The 17,581-nt window shown below is 35.4% G+C and overlaps 1 protein-coding gene across 1 annotated transcript in view; it reads left to right on the forward strand.

The window, feature by feature from the left end:
- CNTNAP5 (contactin associated protein family member 5) overlaps positions 1 to 17,581 on the forward strand; it is a 959,167-nt gene that overhangs the window by 586,645 nt on the left and 354,941 nt on the right. The window contains exon 11 of the mRNA XM_036022576.1: positions 3,371 to 3,477. Within this exon, the coding sequence (XP_035878469.1) occupies positions 3,371 to 3,477 (107 nt within the window). The remainder of the gene's footprint in view (positions 1 to 3,370; positions 3,478 to 17,581) is intronic.

The raw sequence follows: 17,581 nt of genomic DNA on the forward strand, positions 1-17,581 counted from the left end.
TTCTTCTCATGGCTGAAAATGTTGTCACTGAGTTTTCTACTATATACTGTCAACCACCAAGAAGAGGCTGATCTGGATTTTCATCATGCCAAAATGAAAAGAACTGTAGAATAAGAACCTACTGACCTGACTGGCTTTGCTCAGCTTTCCATCTTTAAAACAATTTACCTTTTTTTCAAAGAAGGAAGTATAGCAATAATACTATTATTTGCTAGTCATGGAATCTGTGTGTGTTTGTGTGTTTGGGGTGGAGTAGTGAAGTAGGATGGGTGGGATAGAGTATGAAGAGGTCATGTAAAAACTTGACAGCTTCAGACAAGAAACTAGGGAGAAAAATACACTGCAAGAGAGAGAAGCAATACTTAGGAGCAAGGATGCATGGATGCAAAAGAAAATAAGGTGTGGAACAGGTGAGCATTTATTCACAAGCTAATTCCAAGACTCTCCATCAAGGCTTGGGATTTGTAAATGAGTACACTGATGCTTCAGATTTATGTAACTTCCAACAGCACAATAGTAGTGGGTAGTGGGGACTGTGGTTCATCTTATTTATTTCCCTTTCCACCAAGACCATGAACTGGGGGTAAAAACCAAGAAGTACGTTAACATTTGGAGTAGGAAAGAGAACAATTTTTGGTCTATTTATTTATTATTATTTTTTTGTGAACATGTTCCACAGCAAAATTACTGAGTCCTATTTTTCCCCTGTCCTCTAAGTCATAGATGGATACCAAGGAGTTACCAATAAACTCTTCCTAAGCATAAACACTGTCAGCACAATGAAATGTTTGCTGTGCTGAGCAGAAAATGTCTAATAATATGTCTGAACATATGCAGGAATATTAGTTTCTGGGCTTTGAAACAATCATTGCTGGAGGGTTTCTTACCTATATGACACATTTAAGTCAATCACACTCTTCAGTGGCTCCACAATAAATGCTTTTACAGTACTATACCATTTCTGTAACTTCATTGCTTACACATTCTCCCCTCTTAAATTCATGGATTTTTTTTCCTGTAAAGATGGATTTGAAGATTTCAGTATTTATCATTGCTTTTACTCTTAATTTTATTCATTGTAAATATTGAGCACTTGCCAGCTTATCTCTTAGTAGTAACAGGGCTTACAGTATCAAGATTTTAATTCATGTATTGTAAAAGGTGAAGAGAATTAGCCAAAGACACCAGGTAGCAAATGGCTGATCTGAAATTCATACTTAGAAATATGTGATCCTAAAATTTATGATCTCTGTCCAGGAGAAAAAAAAAAAAAAAAGGAACATTGCCTTCACTCCCATTAGAAAAAGGGACACTTAACATTTGTTTCCCTATTATTTTTGCAAAATAAAGTGTTTATCTTATTTTGTTGTGACCATGCTTTACATCTTGAGTTTCCACATAATCCAGCACCAGTCCATTATAATCCCATTTGTGAACATCATTTGTAGTAGCTTTATGATAGTGCATTAGTTTCATGTTCCACATGAAACTAATTCTGAAGAAATTTTCTAATCTTGAACAGTTATCTTGACTCATCATGAAATCACTATGAATAATGATAATTAGCATGCATACTTTCCATATTTTTAAATGTATCCTTAAGATAGCTATTTAAGTGTAATTGCTAGGTCAAATTATATGAATGTTTCAGAGTTTTTAATGTGTATAATGAAAGTACTTTTTAGAATAGTTATACTGTTTTCAGTATAAGTAGCAAACCCTCATTTTAAGGTGGTATTGGTACTTTTAAAACTGATATAATTTTTTTGCATGTTAAATGACCAAGTACATTCTTTTCAAATTTCATGTTGCCTTTTAAAATAGTAATTAAAAGTAGATCCCTGGTTATCCTCCAAAAGACAGACATAGGGGCAGTGACCACAATTTTCTGCACCTTTCCCCTTTAGCCAAAGAATATGTATGCATAACTCATAGATACAGACAACAGTGTGTGGTGACAGCCAGAGGGAAGGGGTGTGCAGAATGGATGGAGGCAAGGAAAAGGATGGAAAATAGGGACATCTGTATTAGTGTTGACAATAAAAACAAGGGGAAAATATATCAACTCCACAAACTATGTAAGTGCATTCAGATGTTATGACTCAGTGTTTTTATACTAAATCTTTGATGAAGGAAAAGTCTACAGGTTAAATTTCATATAGGAGTTGATTGAGTTTCTTAGACTATAATGAGTAATTTCATTTCACAATGATGCCGGTACGTTTTTATCTTCAGAAAATATTGACACACCAAGTCTTCTAGGCAGATAATCAGTATATCTCTAGAATAGTGCTTGCCAGGGGGGAATCCCAAAATTCTGGTTCCATAAGATATTGTTCAAAAAAGATTCCAAAGCCAAATAAGTTTGACACTGAACATTTAGGATGCACGTTTACATATTCACATCTTTGTGATACAAAGAAGTGTGTTTAATTTTTTCTTAAAAATTAAAAAATAAAAATCCAAATCCCAAGGCCCTGGCAGGACAGTTGAGTTTGGTTAGAGCGTCATCCTGATAGGCCAAGATTGAAGATATGATTCCTAGTTGGGGCACATATAAGAATCAGCCAGCCCTGGTAAGGTAACTTCATTGGTTGGAGTGTTCTTCCACACACCAAAAGGCTGCGTATACAATCCTTGGTAAGGACACATACCTAGGTTGTGGATTTGATCCTGGTTGGGGTGCACATAGGGAGCAAATGCTAATGTTTCTTTCCCCCATTGATTTCTCTCTCTCTCCCGCCTTTCTCTCTCTTTCCCTCTCTATCTGTCTCTCTCCCCCTCCCTCCCTCCCTCCTTCCTCTATCTCTAAAATCAATAAATATTCCTTGGGTGAGAATTTATTATAAAAAATAAAACAATTATTATATAAATATGCGGAACAGTAAGCACATTTCTCCCTTTCTCCCTCCCCCACCTTTACCCCTTCTCTTCCTCTCTATCTGTAAAATAAATTAATTAAAATAAGTATTAAACATGTAAAACCTTTCCAAAGTATAAAATTACAATCTTTGTACATTTTGTTCTATGGAAAATGAAAGACCTTACAGATTCTAGCCCCTTCATATTAACCTCAAGTTCATGAGATTTTTGCCCCCATGTTGAAATCCTTAACTTGATTGCCTGATTCAGCATGGAGCCTTCATTGTCAAGTAATTGGACCAACCTCTTATGATATATCATATTATTTTTACGACATTGAAATCTGTTTTAGGTATAGAGAAGTATAGGTATAGAAGAGTATAAATATAAAGAAGTATAGGAGACCAATTTACACTATCAATTCATGTAGCTGGATATGACGTCTTTGCTTTTTCTTTATTTCAAATGATTTAGTGTATTTTGATTGCTTCACTTTATTTCCTATTAGGTGTTTGCCAAACTATTGTGAACATGGAGGAAGGTGTTCCCAGTCCTGGACTACCTTCTATTGTAACTGCAGTGACACCAGTTATATGGGTACCACCTGCCATCACTGTGAGTAGATTTATGGTTTATTCACAGAGAATGGACAAAATCCAGGAATACCAGCATTACCTTCAGGAGGTAGTCAGCATGGGGTGGGCATTTTTATTCATTCATTCACCATGTACTTTTTGATATGATACAATATGCAAAACACTATGGTGGGCATGGAGGATACATGGATATAAGCCATATTCTCATGGAATATATATCTATAAGGAAGACAAACAGGAAATTGGAAATATTGAGGTAGAGGCAAGACAAGGCAGTATAGATGCACAGAGGCAAGGTATTAAGTCAACTGCATTGTCTTGATGGGCTGAATTATGCTGTGATAAACAACCTTACATTTCAGTGGCCTAAGTCATGAGCAATTGTGCCATTTCTGTGTGTCATACTCATAACACATTAACAAATGCCCCCTTTTCACATTGTCTTCATTCAGGGATGCTAACACAGACTTTATCATCTGAGAGGTTATCAGGGTATGAAAAAAGAAGCACATATAAGTGGCAAACATTACTTCCACTCACATTCACATGGGCACACCTAAATTCAAAAGAGAATGAAGTGCCATCTTATCATGAGGTCTGAGACAGCAGAACCAACATATTGGTGATAAGTACCAATGTCTATATGTCAGTGGTTGGGAGGCTTCAAATAGGAAATTTGGGCTGAACTTTTGGTAGGAGTATGTTAGAAAAAAAAGAAAAAGAACACTGAATCTGCAACTAGTTTTCATGTGGTTGGATTGTGCTGACAGTGAAGAAAATTGTAGGAGAGGAAGCAAGAAACAATGAAGGCTAGAGCTTGCAAAGAATGAGGGATAAAGAATAAAAATAAATGTATAACACGAGCTCTTATTTCTATAGTTTTATAGTCATCTTGGAGCTGCAGTCACTGTGGAAAATAGTATAGAATTTCCTTTAAAAACTAAAAATGGAACTGCCTTCTGACCCAGTGATTCTGCTGTTGGGAATATACCCTAGGAATCCTGAATCACCAATTCAAAAGAACTTATGATCCTCTATGTTCATAGCATCACTATTTACAGTAGCCAAGGGCTGGAAACATCCCAAGTGCCCATCAGTAAATGAGTAGATTAAAAAACTGTGGTACACTTACACAAGGGAATACTACACAGCAAAAAGAAAGAAGGAACTCCTACCTTTTATGACAGCATGGATACAACTGGAGAATATTTTACTAAGTGAAATAAGTCAAGTGGTAAAAGACAAATACAATTTGATCTCATCTATAAGAGGAATCTAATAAACAAAAAGTATACTAATGAATAAAATAGAACCACAGACATGGAACCATGAAACAGAATGAAAGTGACCAGAGGGGAGGGGTGAGGTGGATAATGTTGGAAAGAAAGGGAAGGGTCTAGAAGAGAACATGTAAGCCCTGTCTGGTGTAGCTCAGTGGATTGAGTGCGGGCTGCGAACCAAAGTGTCTCAAGTTCAATCAGGGTACATGCCCAGTCAGGGTACATGCCTGAGTTGCAGGCCATGATCCCCAGCAACCCGGCATTGATGTTTCTCTCTTTCTCTTTTTCTCCCTCCCTTCCCTCTCTAAAAATAAATTAAAAAAAAAGAAGAGAACGTGTATGAATGACCCATGGACATGGACAACAGTGTGGAAATTGACTGTGGGAGTAGGGGTTAGGATGGGCGGAGGAGGGCAAAGGGGAAAAATTTGGACAACTGTAACAAAATAACAATAAAATATTTTAAAAAGAATAAACTATGCTTGCATATTCACAATCATAACAGGAACCCATATAATGTTATATGTCAATTATATCTAAATAAAAAAATGAAAGGAAAAAATTCATGGTAACATACGGAAGGCTTGACATTTAGAGAATGGTATGCCAAACTATGTTGAGAAAGACATAATTGGAAGGTGCTAGCATTAGTTATGGTTTATTTTATGGAAAATATGAAATTTTAAATTGTTGTAGAAGTTAGAGGAATGGGGGAAGGGCCTTTTAGAAAGATGTAAGAACCACACCAAGGCCAGAGTTGTCCAGAGGACTTCAGCAGTTCAAGTTTCTGCTATTGTGGGAATGATGCTCAGAGATACAGAAAGGGAGTAATAGATGTCAGCTGGGCTGAAATAAGACTCTTATACTGGATGAGCAAAGTTAAGGTTCCTCATCCTTGGAGAACCTCGCCGGCAGTCTGGGCCCTCTTCTCTACCTTGGAATGTAGTATTCACCAACAATGTCCACAGAGAACCTGAATGACATCAGAGAAGAAATAGCAAAATGGTCATCATGGGATGATTTTATTATTGATCTTATTTTCCTGGACAAATGGACAACATTGTCTTGCTCTATAATAAAAATACCTTATTTAAAATTGTCTATTAAAAATTTGGAACAGCAAAAAGAACACAGGATGGAGAAAGATTGGATTTAAATTTTACCTAGCTCTTTCACTTGAATGAGTACATAATTTCATTTCTCCAAGCTCCATTTCTTCCCAGATCCTATGAAAGAAAATTAATAAAATTTTGTTGGATCTTTAAATGCTAAAATTTCATGTTTTTGTTTAAGATTTCCAGTAAATACCAATCCAGAAGTGTTGAGTCTGGTTCAAGAAATATTATTCCTAAATAGATGAAAGTAACATATACTTGTACAGAAGAAAAACATTGCAGGACATACAGGGTGGAGCAAATTAGGTTTACAGTTGTTCTATGGAGAAAATAATACTATAATTAATACTAGTGCAAGAATAAATTGTAATTTGTGTGTTCACAAATGTAAACTTACTTTTGTTCCACCCCATATATAGGACTATCTAGACTGTAATGTCACTGCTCTTGTAAGCTCAGAGACACCTACAATGGCCTTTAGTTTAACAGGGAGACAAGAGAATCCTGAAGAAGATTTAACTCAAAGCTACCTAATTTGGGGGCAAATTTAATGACATAATTTCTATGAGTTTTAAAGCTTATTTCTTTCAATTTTTCTAAAGAAATTTAACAATATTTCAAGGGGTTCATCTCTATCAATGCTCTCCTACTTTATATTTTTCATTCATCAGGTTAAAATAATATATTTTTAGCTTTAAACAATAAAATTGATGGAGGTAAGGGGCTAGTAGTTAAAGGAACATTGTCAAGCTGATGAGCTGAAGAGTCAAACACACTAAGCTTATGAACACCACCTGCATACTATCATCCCTTTCCCCTTCCTATGAAGTTGTTCCATGCTTACACTAAGGGATATGACAATAAGAAACCCTTTGCTTCCTTCTGAAAACCAGGCAGGACAAAGGAGAATCACTTGTGTAATTCCTACCTATGAGGTATGAGGTAAACCTATGAGGTTTAACAAGTACTTTGTATGCTTGTGCAACTTGAGAATCTGTCCTTCTTCTAATTATTCCCACACCACCAACTAGATAATGACCATTATTTTGAGTCATTTTGTAAATTGAGTGAATCAAGCTATGCTTTCATGCCTTTAACAAGCATGTGTTTCACATGTGGGACAACAGAGATGCAAGCTGCCAAAATGAAAAAGACAACACACAGGATATCCTCACGTGACAATAGAACAAGCAAGCTCAAGATCCTGCTCTTGTGGAAACTGCAATGTTCTTGGTTTGTTGGGGCATCTTTTCTTGAAAAAATCATTTACAATCAGAACAGTAAATATAAGGTCTTCAAAATCTTTAAAATTGATAATTTCTTGAGTGTTCTCTCAGTCTTTTGTCCTTCTAAGCTCTTTAGGGTTAGTTTTATTTTTTACATTATTTGTTCTTTCCAGTAAATGTAAACCAAGACTTAGAACAGATAGAATTAACTTCTTTCTTTTTTCTTAAGTATATTTTATTGATTATGCTGTTACAGTTGTCCCTTTTTTTTCTGTTTAGCTTTTGCGTGTCTGAGTGAGGGGAAGAAGGGTCCAATGGACTCTCTGAGAAATGACAAAATGAGAATTCTGAGTATTTTGACACAGCAATTTGAGGTGGAAAGTAGATATATCATTATCCTATTTCAATTTTCCTTTCTCTTCAGCTGGTGACACATAAAAAGCTTGGGTATGCAAGTTAGGTTACTGTTCAAATGTGGCTTGTTCAAAATGACCTCTTTAAGAAGGAGGTGATGAATGTGTGAGCAATTCCTGTCCAATCTATGGCAGCTTCCTCTTATAAGGAGAAAATATGAGGTCATTGCTTATCCCTTGAGCTTTCATTGAACATTATTATATCATGTCTTTAGCTGGTTTTTGTTAGAAATTTTCCTATCTAAGTTGTATTGTATTCTCCAGAACAGTAAGTAAAAGTAAAACAAAGTTTGCAATTCAAATCAAACCTTAGCAACCCAGCTGATGTTCAGATCACCAGACATAGTTACCATGATTATTAGTTTTATACAGTGTATATTCAGGGTATATCTTGGGCATGGTATACTGTCCACCTAATTAGAAATCCAAGTTAAGATTTAAATAAAAATGTTTTTGATTATGGGAGCTTAATGCACAGATCAGTCTACAACAACAGTTAAACTGAGATGGGTATTATTATCATCTTTATTTTGTAGATGAGCACATTGAGTCTTATATAGGATACATAACTTCCTCAAGATCACATAGCTAGTAAATGCTGGAGTGGTGACTCAAATGGAGAGAATATAGCTGCAGATGTCAGAAACTTAGCCCCTATATCTGATCTCCTTTCTCAAATAAGACATTTGCAAACCACTGTACCTGAACTTAGTGTTTATATGTTCATGACACTGTTCATATCATTATAGACACACTATGATATTGTGATACCCCAATTAAAAATGCAGTTGTAGAAGACAGAGTGGTGAGAAAGTTTGTGTTCTAGGATAATCATAAAATTATCACAGAAGTAAGATGAGATAGGACTTGAAGAAAACTAAAATTAGAACAGATATAAGAAATAGAAAAGCCTATTAAAAACAGAAAGAGTGAAGATCTGATGATAAGACATATATGCTATTTGGGGACAAAGCAGATTTTTTCCCTGATTCAAGACAGGAAAAATGAATAGCTGTATTCATTTATTCCTGAAGCCCAAATGGGATCCCTATAAAGCACTTTTTCTTAGTGGAAATCTTAGTTCATTTTCTATTATGACCAAAGCTTTTCACATGCTATTCAAATATCTATGAATACAATTTTAATGATTATATAATAAATACTCTATTTAATGATACCTTTGTTTTTATTTAACTATTTTAATATTTTACTTTTTGAAAGGAGAGTCCTGATGTTTTTTTCCAAATATATGTTATTATAGCCAATATTTCCAGTGAACATCTTTTGTTTATTTTTTTAACCCCACAAGTCCTATTGACCTAGCCTTAAAAGTGACATTATTGAATCAAAGATTATGAATAGTTTTAAGGATCTTAAGTCATATTACTAACTTGCTTTCTTAAAACCTTAGTACAGTTTATACTCTAATCAATATTTTCTGACGTCTTCTTTTACCTTCTCTAAAGTAGAAATTATTGACCATCATGGTGAATTCCAGATGAAAGTTTTGTTTTATTTTTAGATGACATATACAATATGAATAATATTGTTTCCACAGAAATTTATTTTATCATTCAACAAGTACCTTTTGAAAGCACATCTTGGGTCAATGACTGTTATTTCAATATTAGTCTCATAGTAAGTAGACTCAATATATGATACAAGTACTTATTTATCATCTCTGTGTCTTCTACTGAGTGGGAGTTTCCTTGATCTTTTCAATAGCTATGTCTGATGACTTTCACATGTGCACCTTTCATGGTCATTTCACCATTTCTCAGCCTTTGCTAACCCCTTTCAGTGTGTGGTCTCTCTGACATCTTAATAATGCCTTTTAGTTCACTTTTCAGCTTGGCAAGAGGATGTCAACTTTCTTACTCTCACAAGCCTGATATAGTGCTTCTCCCCATTGGGCAGTCAATAGCCAGGTATTGATTTGAAGCATATCAAGTTGTCTGGCTATCAGGCCCTGCAGTAGTCATCACAGAGAAATAACACATTTGCTGTTTTAACAGCAGGTAAATGGTTCTGTAACTGCATTTTGTGGTTCAAGCAAAAGGATGGAAGGGTGGAGGATTTTGTTAATAAGATGATTCACTTAAAAGCATCACTTATATCTCTTATCTTAGGTCAACATCAATGTTAGAGAAAAAACAATGATCAGTTGCCTTCCATATTCACCCCAAATGGGGATCAGACCTGCAGCCTTTTAGTGTGTAAGACAACTCTCCAACCAGCTGAGTCAACTGGCCAGGGATAATGTCATATTTTAAAGGACTCAAGAAAATACAACTGAGGCACAACTAAAAAGGAATGGTAAAGGAGAAATAAAGAACTAAAAATGGTAACCTAAAAAACAGAAGGAAGGGTTTTCAGGAATAGGTTATGAACAGAAATGTCCAAATAATATCCCCAAGTGATATATGAAGATTAGTTTATTATTGTGGTTGATAGTTATTGAATGACTAAACAGGTGCTTAAAAAAGAAATTGGAGAAAAAGGCAATAATGGAAAGAAAGAAACTATTTTTATAGGTGACTTATGACTGTAGTAGTATTGAAATATATTGGAATTTGCTGTTACAAGAGAATTTATTAACTGATGATTATCATATCCATTGTGAAGATGAAGCAAATAAAAACTATTATGTGCCATTGATATGATTGTACTCTCCTTCTGGAGAAAAGACCAATATCTGTTAATAAATAAGTAATAAAAGGCAGTGTGTGGTTGTACACATAAGTGACTGCAAGATGGTTGCTACTCCCTGAAGGGAGAGATCAGCATAGGTTGAACTAAGTGTGAAACAGTACTTAAAGGATTGATCAGTCCTGAATACAGGATAGACTTAGATACACAGAGATGTCTTAGGAGAGTATTATTTATGAAAGAGAATCAAATAAAGGAGTTTAAATAAGAATGAGCATGGAACATATTTGAATTTTACTCATGACATTTGCCTAAGAAGAGAATGGATATTTGTTGAGCTCCTTTTAGTCCCATATGCTCTTCTCAGGGATTTATATAAATCATCTCAATTTCTGAGGTCCATTACATTCTTTGCTCTCATCTTATTTGACTATGCAATTTTTCAAACATTTGGGTGTTTACATATGCAAATATCTTGACCAGAAAGAATCCTTATCACTTTCTTAGCCTGAGTTAGTCACCTCTGTATCCTCCTGGGAGAAGTATCTCCAGATCTTTCCTTGATATTGCTAATTCCAGCTCATTCTACATCCAGTCACAGAGAATTTACAACACCATATTCAACATGAATGTTTGGTTCTTGTTTTTCTTCCATAACTGCAGAGTTTTCATTCATTCCTCTCTGTACATCTGGCATTTACTAACACACAGTAGGTCAATGAACATCCTTTTATGACCCAATTGTTTGACCCTACAGTGCTGGTGGAAGTAGGATTAGAACTCAGTCCTGAGTGGCTTGAAAGCACTTTCTCATCACATAGCAACATCTCTAAGTGGAAGAAAGAACACTCAGATATTTTATGGAACATGACAGGATTCAAAAAGAAAACCAATTCAAAAACTTCTTATCAGAGAGGGAGAAATGAAGGGTGTATATTAATCTCAAATTGAGTTTCTTCCTTTTAAATATATCTCAACCATTTAAGAATTTTCCACAGTCATTTTCTGCATGTTAGTTTGCTCCATTTATCTTTCCTTTCTTTTTCTCAACTCCCTTTCTCCTCATTAATTGAGGCTACAATAAAGCTAACTTCAAATAATTAAATTGCATTGACAAAGTGCAAGAAATATAATCACAAGTTTTGGCTTCATTCCAAGCCCTGAGAAGCAACCAAAAAATCACAAAATATGAGAGAATATTGCTAACTGGAGATGATTTCATTGTTTATGTTTCCTTCTTGTGAAGAACCATTGATATTTACTTTGACCACTGAACAGAAATAATGAATATTTATTTCTATTTTCAATCAATAGAAGACCAATTACTATAGAAACACAAAACTCCAGTATGTCCCATAAGTTAGAAGTTATCTGGGCTGGTTACATACATATAAAATGCAACATATGAAAGCACGTTTTCTTCATCTGCACCTGAGCTTTGGATTCACACATGTTTCAGTTATATTTATAGCTTTCTATCTTTGGGCAAATAACTTCTTTTCAGCCTAGGTTGCTCAATCTCTAAAATGATAATTCATTGAAAGAGTTATTGTGTGGATTAGAGGAAAGGAATGGAAAATACCTAACATAATATTTTGAATCTGGCATTTCTATGTTAAATGGCATCTATTATATTTAAAATTATGTTTTTGAAAGTGTGGGAATGTTTTTCATGTAAGAGACTTTTGATAATTTATTTACCTGAACCAGGAAATCATATAGATCTAGGAACACTCTTTGCACTGTAGATTACTAAATAAATATTAGGGGTTGCCATGGTGGAAGAATTGAGAGGCATGATGTGACTGAAAGCAAGCCAGAATGGGGCTCAGGAGGCTCGAGTTAGATCTGTCTCTGCCACAGTGACCTTCAGCAAGTCACATGTATCCTATAGCTCATTCCTCATGGGACAATGTGGGTTATACATTGACTATACATAGTCCCTAAGAAAGATTATTTTGAGAAGCTCTAGTAGCATGAATCAGAATGAGCATATTGATTCACTAGGGTGTGTTGTAATCATAGTATATAGTTACTCTTTCTATCTTAGCCATTTCCTCATATTATAGCTCAGGATAATATTTGCATCTATCATATAGCACAACTCTTATCTAACGTTTAGAACACACTGAGTGCTCTTTTGCACTATTATCTGAAATAAACTTTAAAAGTAAAACAAATTAAAACAATAAAGATGATTTGTAAGGGTCATGAATATTTAAATCTCTTGATTTAAACCTTGCCCTTGGAGAATTTGGTTATATTAAACCACTGTGGTTTTCATTAGGAATGGATCAAATCAAAGAGTAATAAGAGTAATAAGATATAAGAGAATGAGAGAGAGTATGACTTCTCAATATAACATATCAGGTTTATTTTAGATAATAAAGAGACACAACTATCTAGATGTTCATGAGATGAAAGGAATTCTCAGTATTCTCAGTTTGAAATCTGCAAAAATATTTTGATTATTGTAATTGAGAGATAAAATTCATAAAATATTTCTCCTTTAAAATTCCATAACACAATAGCACTGTGACCTATGGCAAGTAGTTCACCAATTTGAGTCTCACTTGTGCCATATATACAGAGACTATAATAACTGTCTCTTATTGCTACTGGGATAAATTTATGAACCAGTGGGCATGAAAACTCTTTGACAATTCTGATTCTAATCTTTCCTTTTACATTTCTTCTTCTTATATATTTACATCATTTTGTTCTTACTGCAGCCTTGGTGAGGGACAAGCCATCTTTTCTCTTGAATCAGAGAAAAGATTTAAGATTCAGAGCAGTTTAGAATTCAAAGTCCAAGGACATGCAGTCACGAGACCTGAGTAGGACTAAAACCTAAATATTCTTGTCTTTGGCTTCCTCACCTGAATATTCTGCAAAAGTTTCTTTAGCTATAGTATTCTCCAGTTGTTGTTAGTGAAAATCTAATGTAATTTTAAAATTTTGTTTTTGCTCCTTTCATTCTGAAAGACACTCTGAGTATATTATTGCTCAGCTTCAAATCTTCAATGGCTCTCTGTTGTGTTGACAATCTGACCAACTTCTCAGCTCAGTAAGTATGGTTCCATATTGGAAGCCCCACTAAATCACAAAGAGTTTCAGTCATGACCCCATATGTATCCATATTATAGCAGCTGTGATCTACTTTTCATTGCTTAAACACACCAGGTTTTTTTAATCACACAATTCTTTTGCCCCTGAATGTTCTTCCTAACTATTTTTTTTTAATTCTGAATTCTACCTCAAGACCCTGCTTGAGTTTCTCCTTCCTGTGCATAATGATTGCAATAATTGATCTTTTGCTCTTCCTTTTGCATGAATTTGAGCTCCCTGAGGTCAAACACTTGGGTTTTTCATGCACTTACCCTAGTACCAAGCACCCTGTCGAGGATACTATATGTACAAAATAAGTGCTGAAAGGGTGGCATTCTGATTGTAAACTTAACAGCATGTCCTCGAAGTGTATTTGTAAGTGTCCTCCACTGGGAGAAGGTAAAAGACAATAAATCATGTAATATCCCACAGTACTTGTTAGCCTTTCTCTTTGGCAATGAAGAGAAGTGCCCTATTTTTAACTCAATGAATACACAGAGGCTTCTGCTTTGATTTCAAAGTGTATTTTCTTAAAGATCTCCTCATCAAGGCCCCTGTAACTCCCAAACTGGCTTGTAAATCATCTTTCAGTTGGCAGAGTTATGGTGTACAATTTTAAGACATTAGCATAAATAGGACTTTTTGTAAGTAAATACATGTAGAAAACATAAAAAGGAAGTAAAGTTGTTCTTCATTATGGCAGAACATGTAACTGAGTGTATTAGCCTGTCAAGGAGAAGATATCAAAGTCAGTTTTAGGCAGCACAGTCTTTCTGCTGGAAGCTGATGTTATAATGAAGGCCTTGGCAATCCTCTTTCACTCCTGTCTCCTGATCTCACTGGTGTGATGGCTGGGAGAGGAGTCCAGTTAATCTGTTTGCTAATACTTTATTTCATTGCTGCATGCCATCTAAATGGACATTCAGTAGAATAACTGTTGTATAACCTGCAGAATGGAGATGCCTGGAGCTCCCAGGTCTTCTGAGTAAGGACCTATATTTTGTAGCTTCTCCTTAACAAGGTCTTTGGTCCAATGACACCACTAGTATATTGTCAAAAGAAGCAGAAAGTAAATGTGTTTTTTAATTTTGTCTTTTTTTATGGAGGTAAAGCATGAAAATATATAAATATATATATATTTATTTATTTATATGTGTGTGTATATATATATATATATATATATATATATATATATATATTCTTTTTAATTAGGTTGCCTTGTGTTCAATTCCATGGTTTTGTCATCTTTAAATATAAGAATACTAGATCTGTGTCAGGATTTTTTTGATACTTACATAAGACAGAGCATCAGTTGTAGTGCCTATAGAAGAAGCATGTGATTTACTTACTCTGCTTAATTGACCCCCTGCACTTTTATGTCTTCTTGTCTTCTGTGTATAATATCTAGATTAGTAACAGATACTGGTTTCTACTTTTGGAAAGGATCTTTGAGTACAAGCATATTGTTTTCATCCTTCCTCAAGTCAATGCTATAGAAACATCCTAATCAATACTTCTTGCTTTTATTATGCTTCTCTGGTGGCTAGAAGGTTGGTTTCTCTTAGAGGCTCACTTTCTCTGGCTAGTCATTCTTATGTCCTCAATGAGCCTTCTATGTAAATCTATCATTTAATCCATCTTTGCACAGTTTTGAGGAGTTCCCCAAAGAACAGGATATGCTATCATTTTCTTCCAGCATTATATCATATCTCAGTTACCAGCAGTGAAATAGGAGGTTGGTCAGTTCCATAAGGCTTGAAATGACTGAATTCAAAATTAAGTAATAATAATCAGGGTGAAAAATTATTTTTATTGGTATTAATTAATACATAGTATACTTATATTATATATAGTACTTATAACTGATCCCCAAATCAGTGAACATAGATGATTCCATACTTTATTTTGGCTGCTGTTACAATTTAATTGATATATTTATTTTAATTTAGCATCAATTCTTATACATTTATCCTGTTTTCAGATAATTCTGCCTCACAGCATATATTTATAACAGATATGTATAATTAAGTATCTACCCTGGGGCCAGCAGTGAGCCCTCTGGATGGCACCTGAGCAATTGAAGTTCTGGTTCTTATTTGAAGGATCTTAAAATTAACAAGAATTGGAGGAGAAAATGTATTATATACTTATGAATTAATACAAGATTGTACATAGTCAAAGAACAAATTGAATATAGGTACAGATAAGAATTTAGGTAGCAAACATAGATGATGTAATGAGACATGAGGAGAGGAGATAGTAATTCTGCACTTGAGCTAAACCTCGTATATTCAGGCAATATATACAGTCATAGAAAGTAGGGCAGGTCAAGAATTCAGTATATAATTAATTTGGGTGGAGTTGGGGTAAGGAGAGACTTATATGGATTAAAGTACTTATTAATGGAGAGCAATAATGATAATGAGTGAAATTGGTATATCAATCAAGCAGGTTTCAAGCAGAGAAATAGGACCAGAAGGGTGTGTGTTTGTGTATATATACAGCTATACAGATGTGAGTATGCAAGTTATAATATTAGTTATTAATTATTGTACTATTATTTTTCATATGAACAACTATAAACTTACTTTTTCCCTACCCTGTGTGTATATGTGTATTCATTCAGAGATTTGAGGAGCTGGCTAGGTAAGTCTGTGATGCAAGGGGCAAGCAAGCAGGAAGGGCAGGATAAAAATTTAAGGCATGAGATGAAGTTGCAGTCTACAACTATAATTTCTCCTTCAGGGAATCCTTACTCTGCTCTTAAAGTTTTTCAACTGATTAAAGCAGGCCCACCCACATTTTTTGGAATATGTTACTTAAACTCAAATGATTATGGACTTGAATCACATCTACAAAATACTTTCACAACAATGCTTAGATTAGTGTTTGATTGAATTACTGGATACTACGATTTAGTCAATTTGATACAAAAAAACTGATCATTACAATCTTCCCATTTTTCATCATGGCATCTATATTCATCTCTTCTAATCATATTTAGTTATACTTCTGTCTAACATATCATACTTCCATTTAACATGTGCAACTCTCTTATGTATATCCAATATTATTTAGGTTTGTGTCACACCTTAATTATAACACAGTGTTATTACTACTAGTTGTGATGCGACAAAGATCTTGAATGCATGATATTTTATACAATCAAAACACAACTTCACCTGGCTCGTGTTGCTCAGTGGATTGAGCATGGGCTGCAAACCAAAGAATCGCTGGTTCAATTCCCAGTCAGGGCACATGCCTGGGTTGTGGGCAAGGTCCCCAGTGGGGGCCACATAAGAGGCAACCGTGCATTGAGGTTTCTCTCCCTTCCTTCCCCTCCCTCTAAAAATGAATAAATAAACAAAAATTTTTTAAAAATACCACAACTTCATATTTGTCTTCTACCTTTATTTTAAATTTATTTAAAAATATTATTTTCTAGCCCTGGCTGGCATAGCTCAGTGGATTGAGCACGGGCTGGGAACCAAAGTGTCCCAGGTTCGATTCCCAGCCAGGGTACATTCCTGGGTTGCAGGCCATAACTTCCAGCAACCGCACATTGATGTTTCTCTCTGTCTCTCTTTCTCTCTCCCTTCCCTCTCTAAAAATAAATAAATAAAATATTTTAAAAATGTATTATTTTCTGAATACCATGGGAGGAAGATGGCAGCAAGATAGATGGGAGTGGTGTCTATTTCCCCCTGAGCATAGGTGGAGCACTTAGCCTACGTTCTAAGGAACACAGCTAACAGCCAACAGTATCCCAACATATATGAAGATTGGAGACCAAAAATTGTAGAGGACATTGAAAAATCAGATGGTAAGGAGAGTGCTTCAGGACAATAAGGTCCCTGGGACCAGCATGGGGACCAGGGTGGCTGCAGCCCCAGACCTGGTGGCTGCCAGGTGTGCTGAAAGATTCTTGGATGAGAGCCAGGTCAATAGCTCCCTCCTCTGCCAAACAAGGTTTGAGCAGCACCTGGAAAGACCTGGTTGCCTGAAGTCACAGAGAAGGGAATAAAGAATAAGTGGCAAATACACAGGGGCAGTGATCACCCACTGAGACTGCCAACACCAGCTGGGAAGATTTGAGAGTTGGGCCATGATAGACCCTGACCCAGATAGTCCCTGGTCTGGTTGAAGAGTTATGCTGTGTGAGAGGCCAGGCACTTGTTTGGAGCAGCAGGTTTGAGCAGGAGGAATTTTCAAAAAGAAAAAGAGAAAAAGAGAAGCATTCAGAGGCTGTTTGGGGCATTTTCCTGCAGCCATCATTGCCTCCTGTGCCTCTACCCCCACCTAGCCAATCAATGGTCTTGAGATAGCTTGGGA

Source organism: Phyllostomus discolor, chromosome 4 (assembly GCF_004126475.2).
Source record: "Phyllostomus discolor isolate MPI-MPIP mPhyDis1 chromosome 4, mPhyDis1.pri.v3, whole genome shotgun sequence".
Lineage (NCBI taxonomy): Eukaryota > Metazoa > Chordata > Mammalia > Chiroptera > Phyllostomidae > Phyllostomus > Phyllostomus discolor.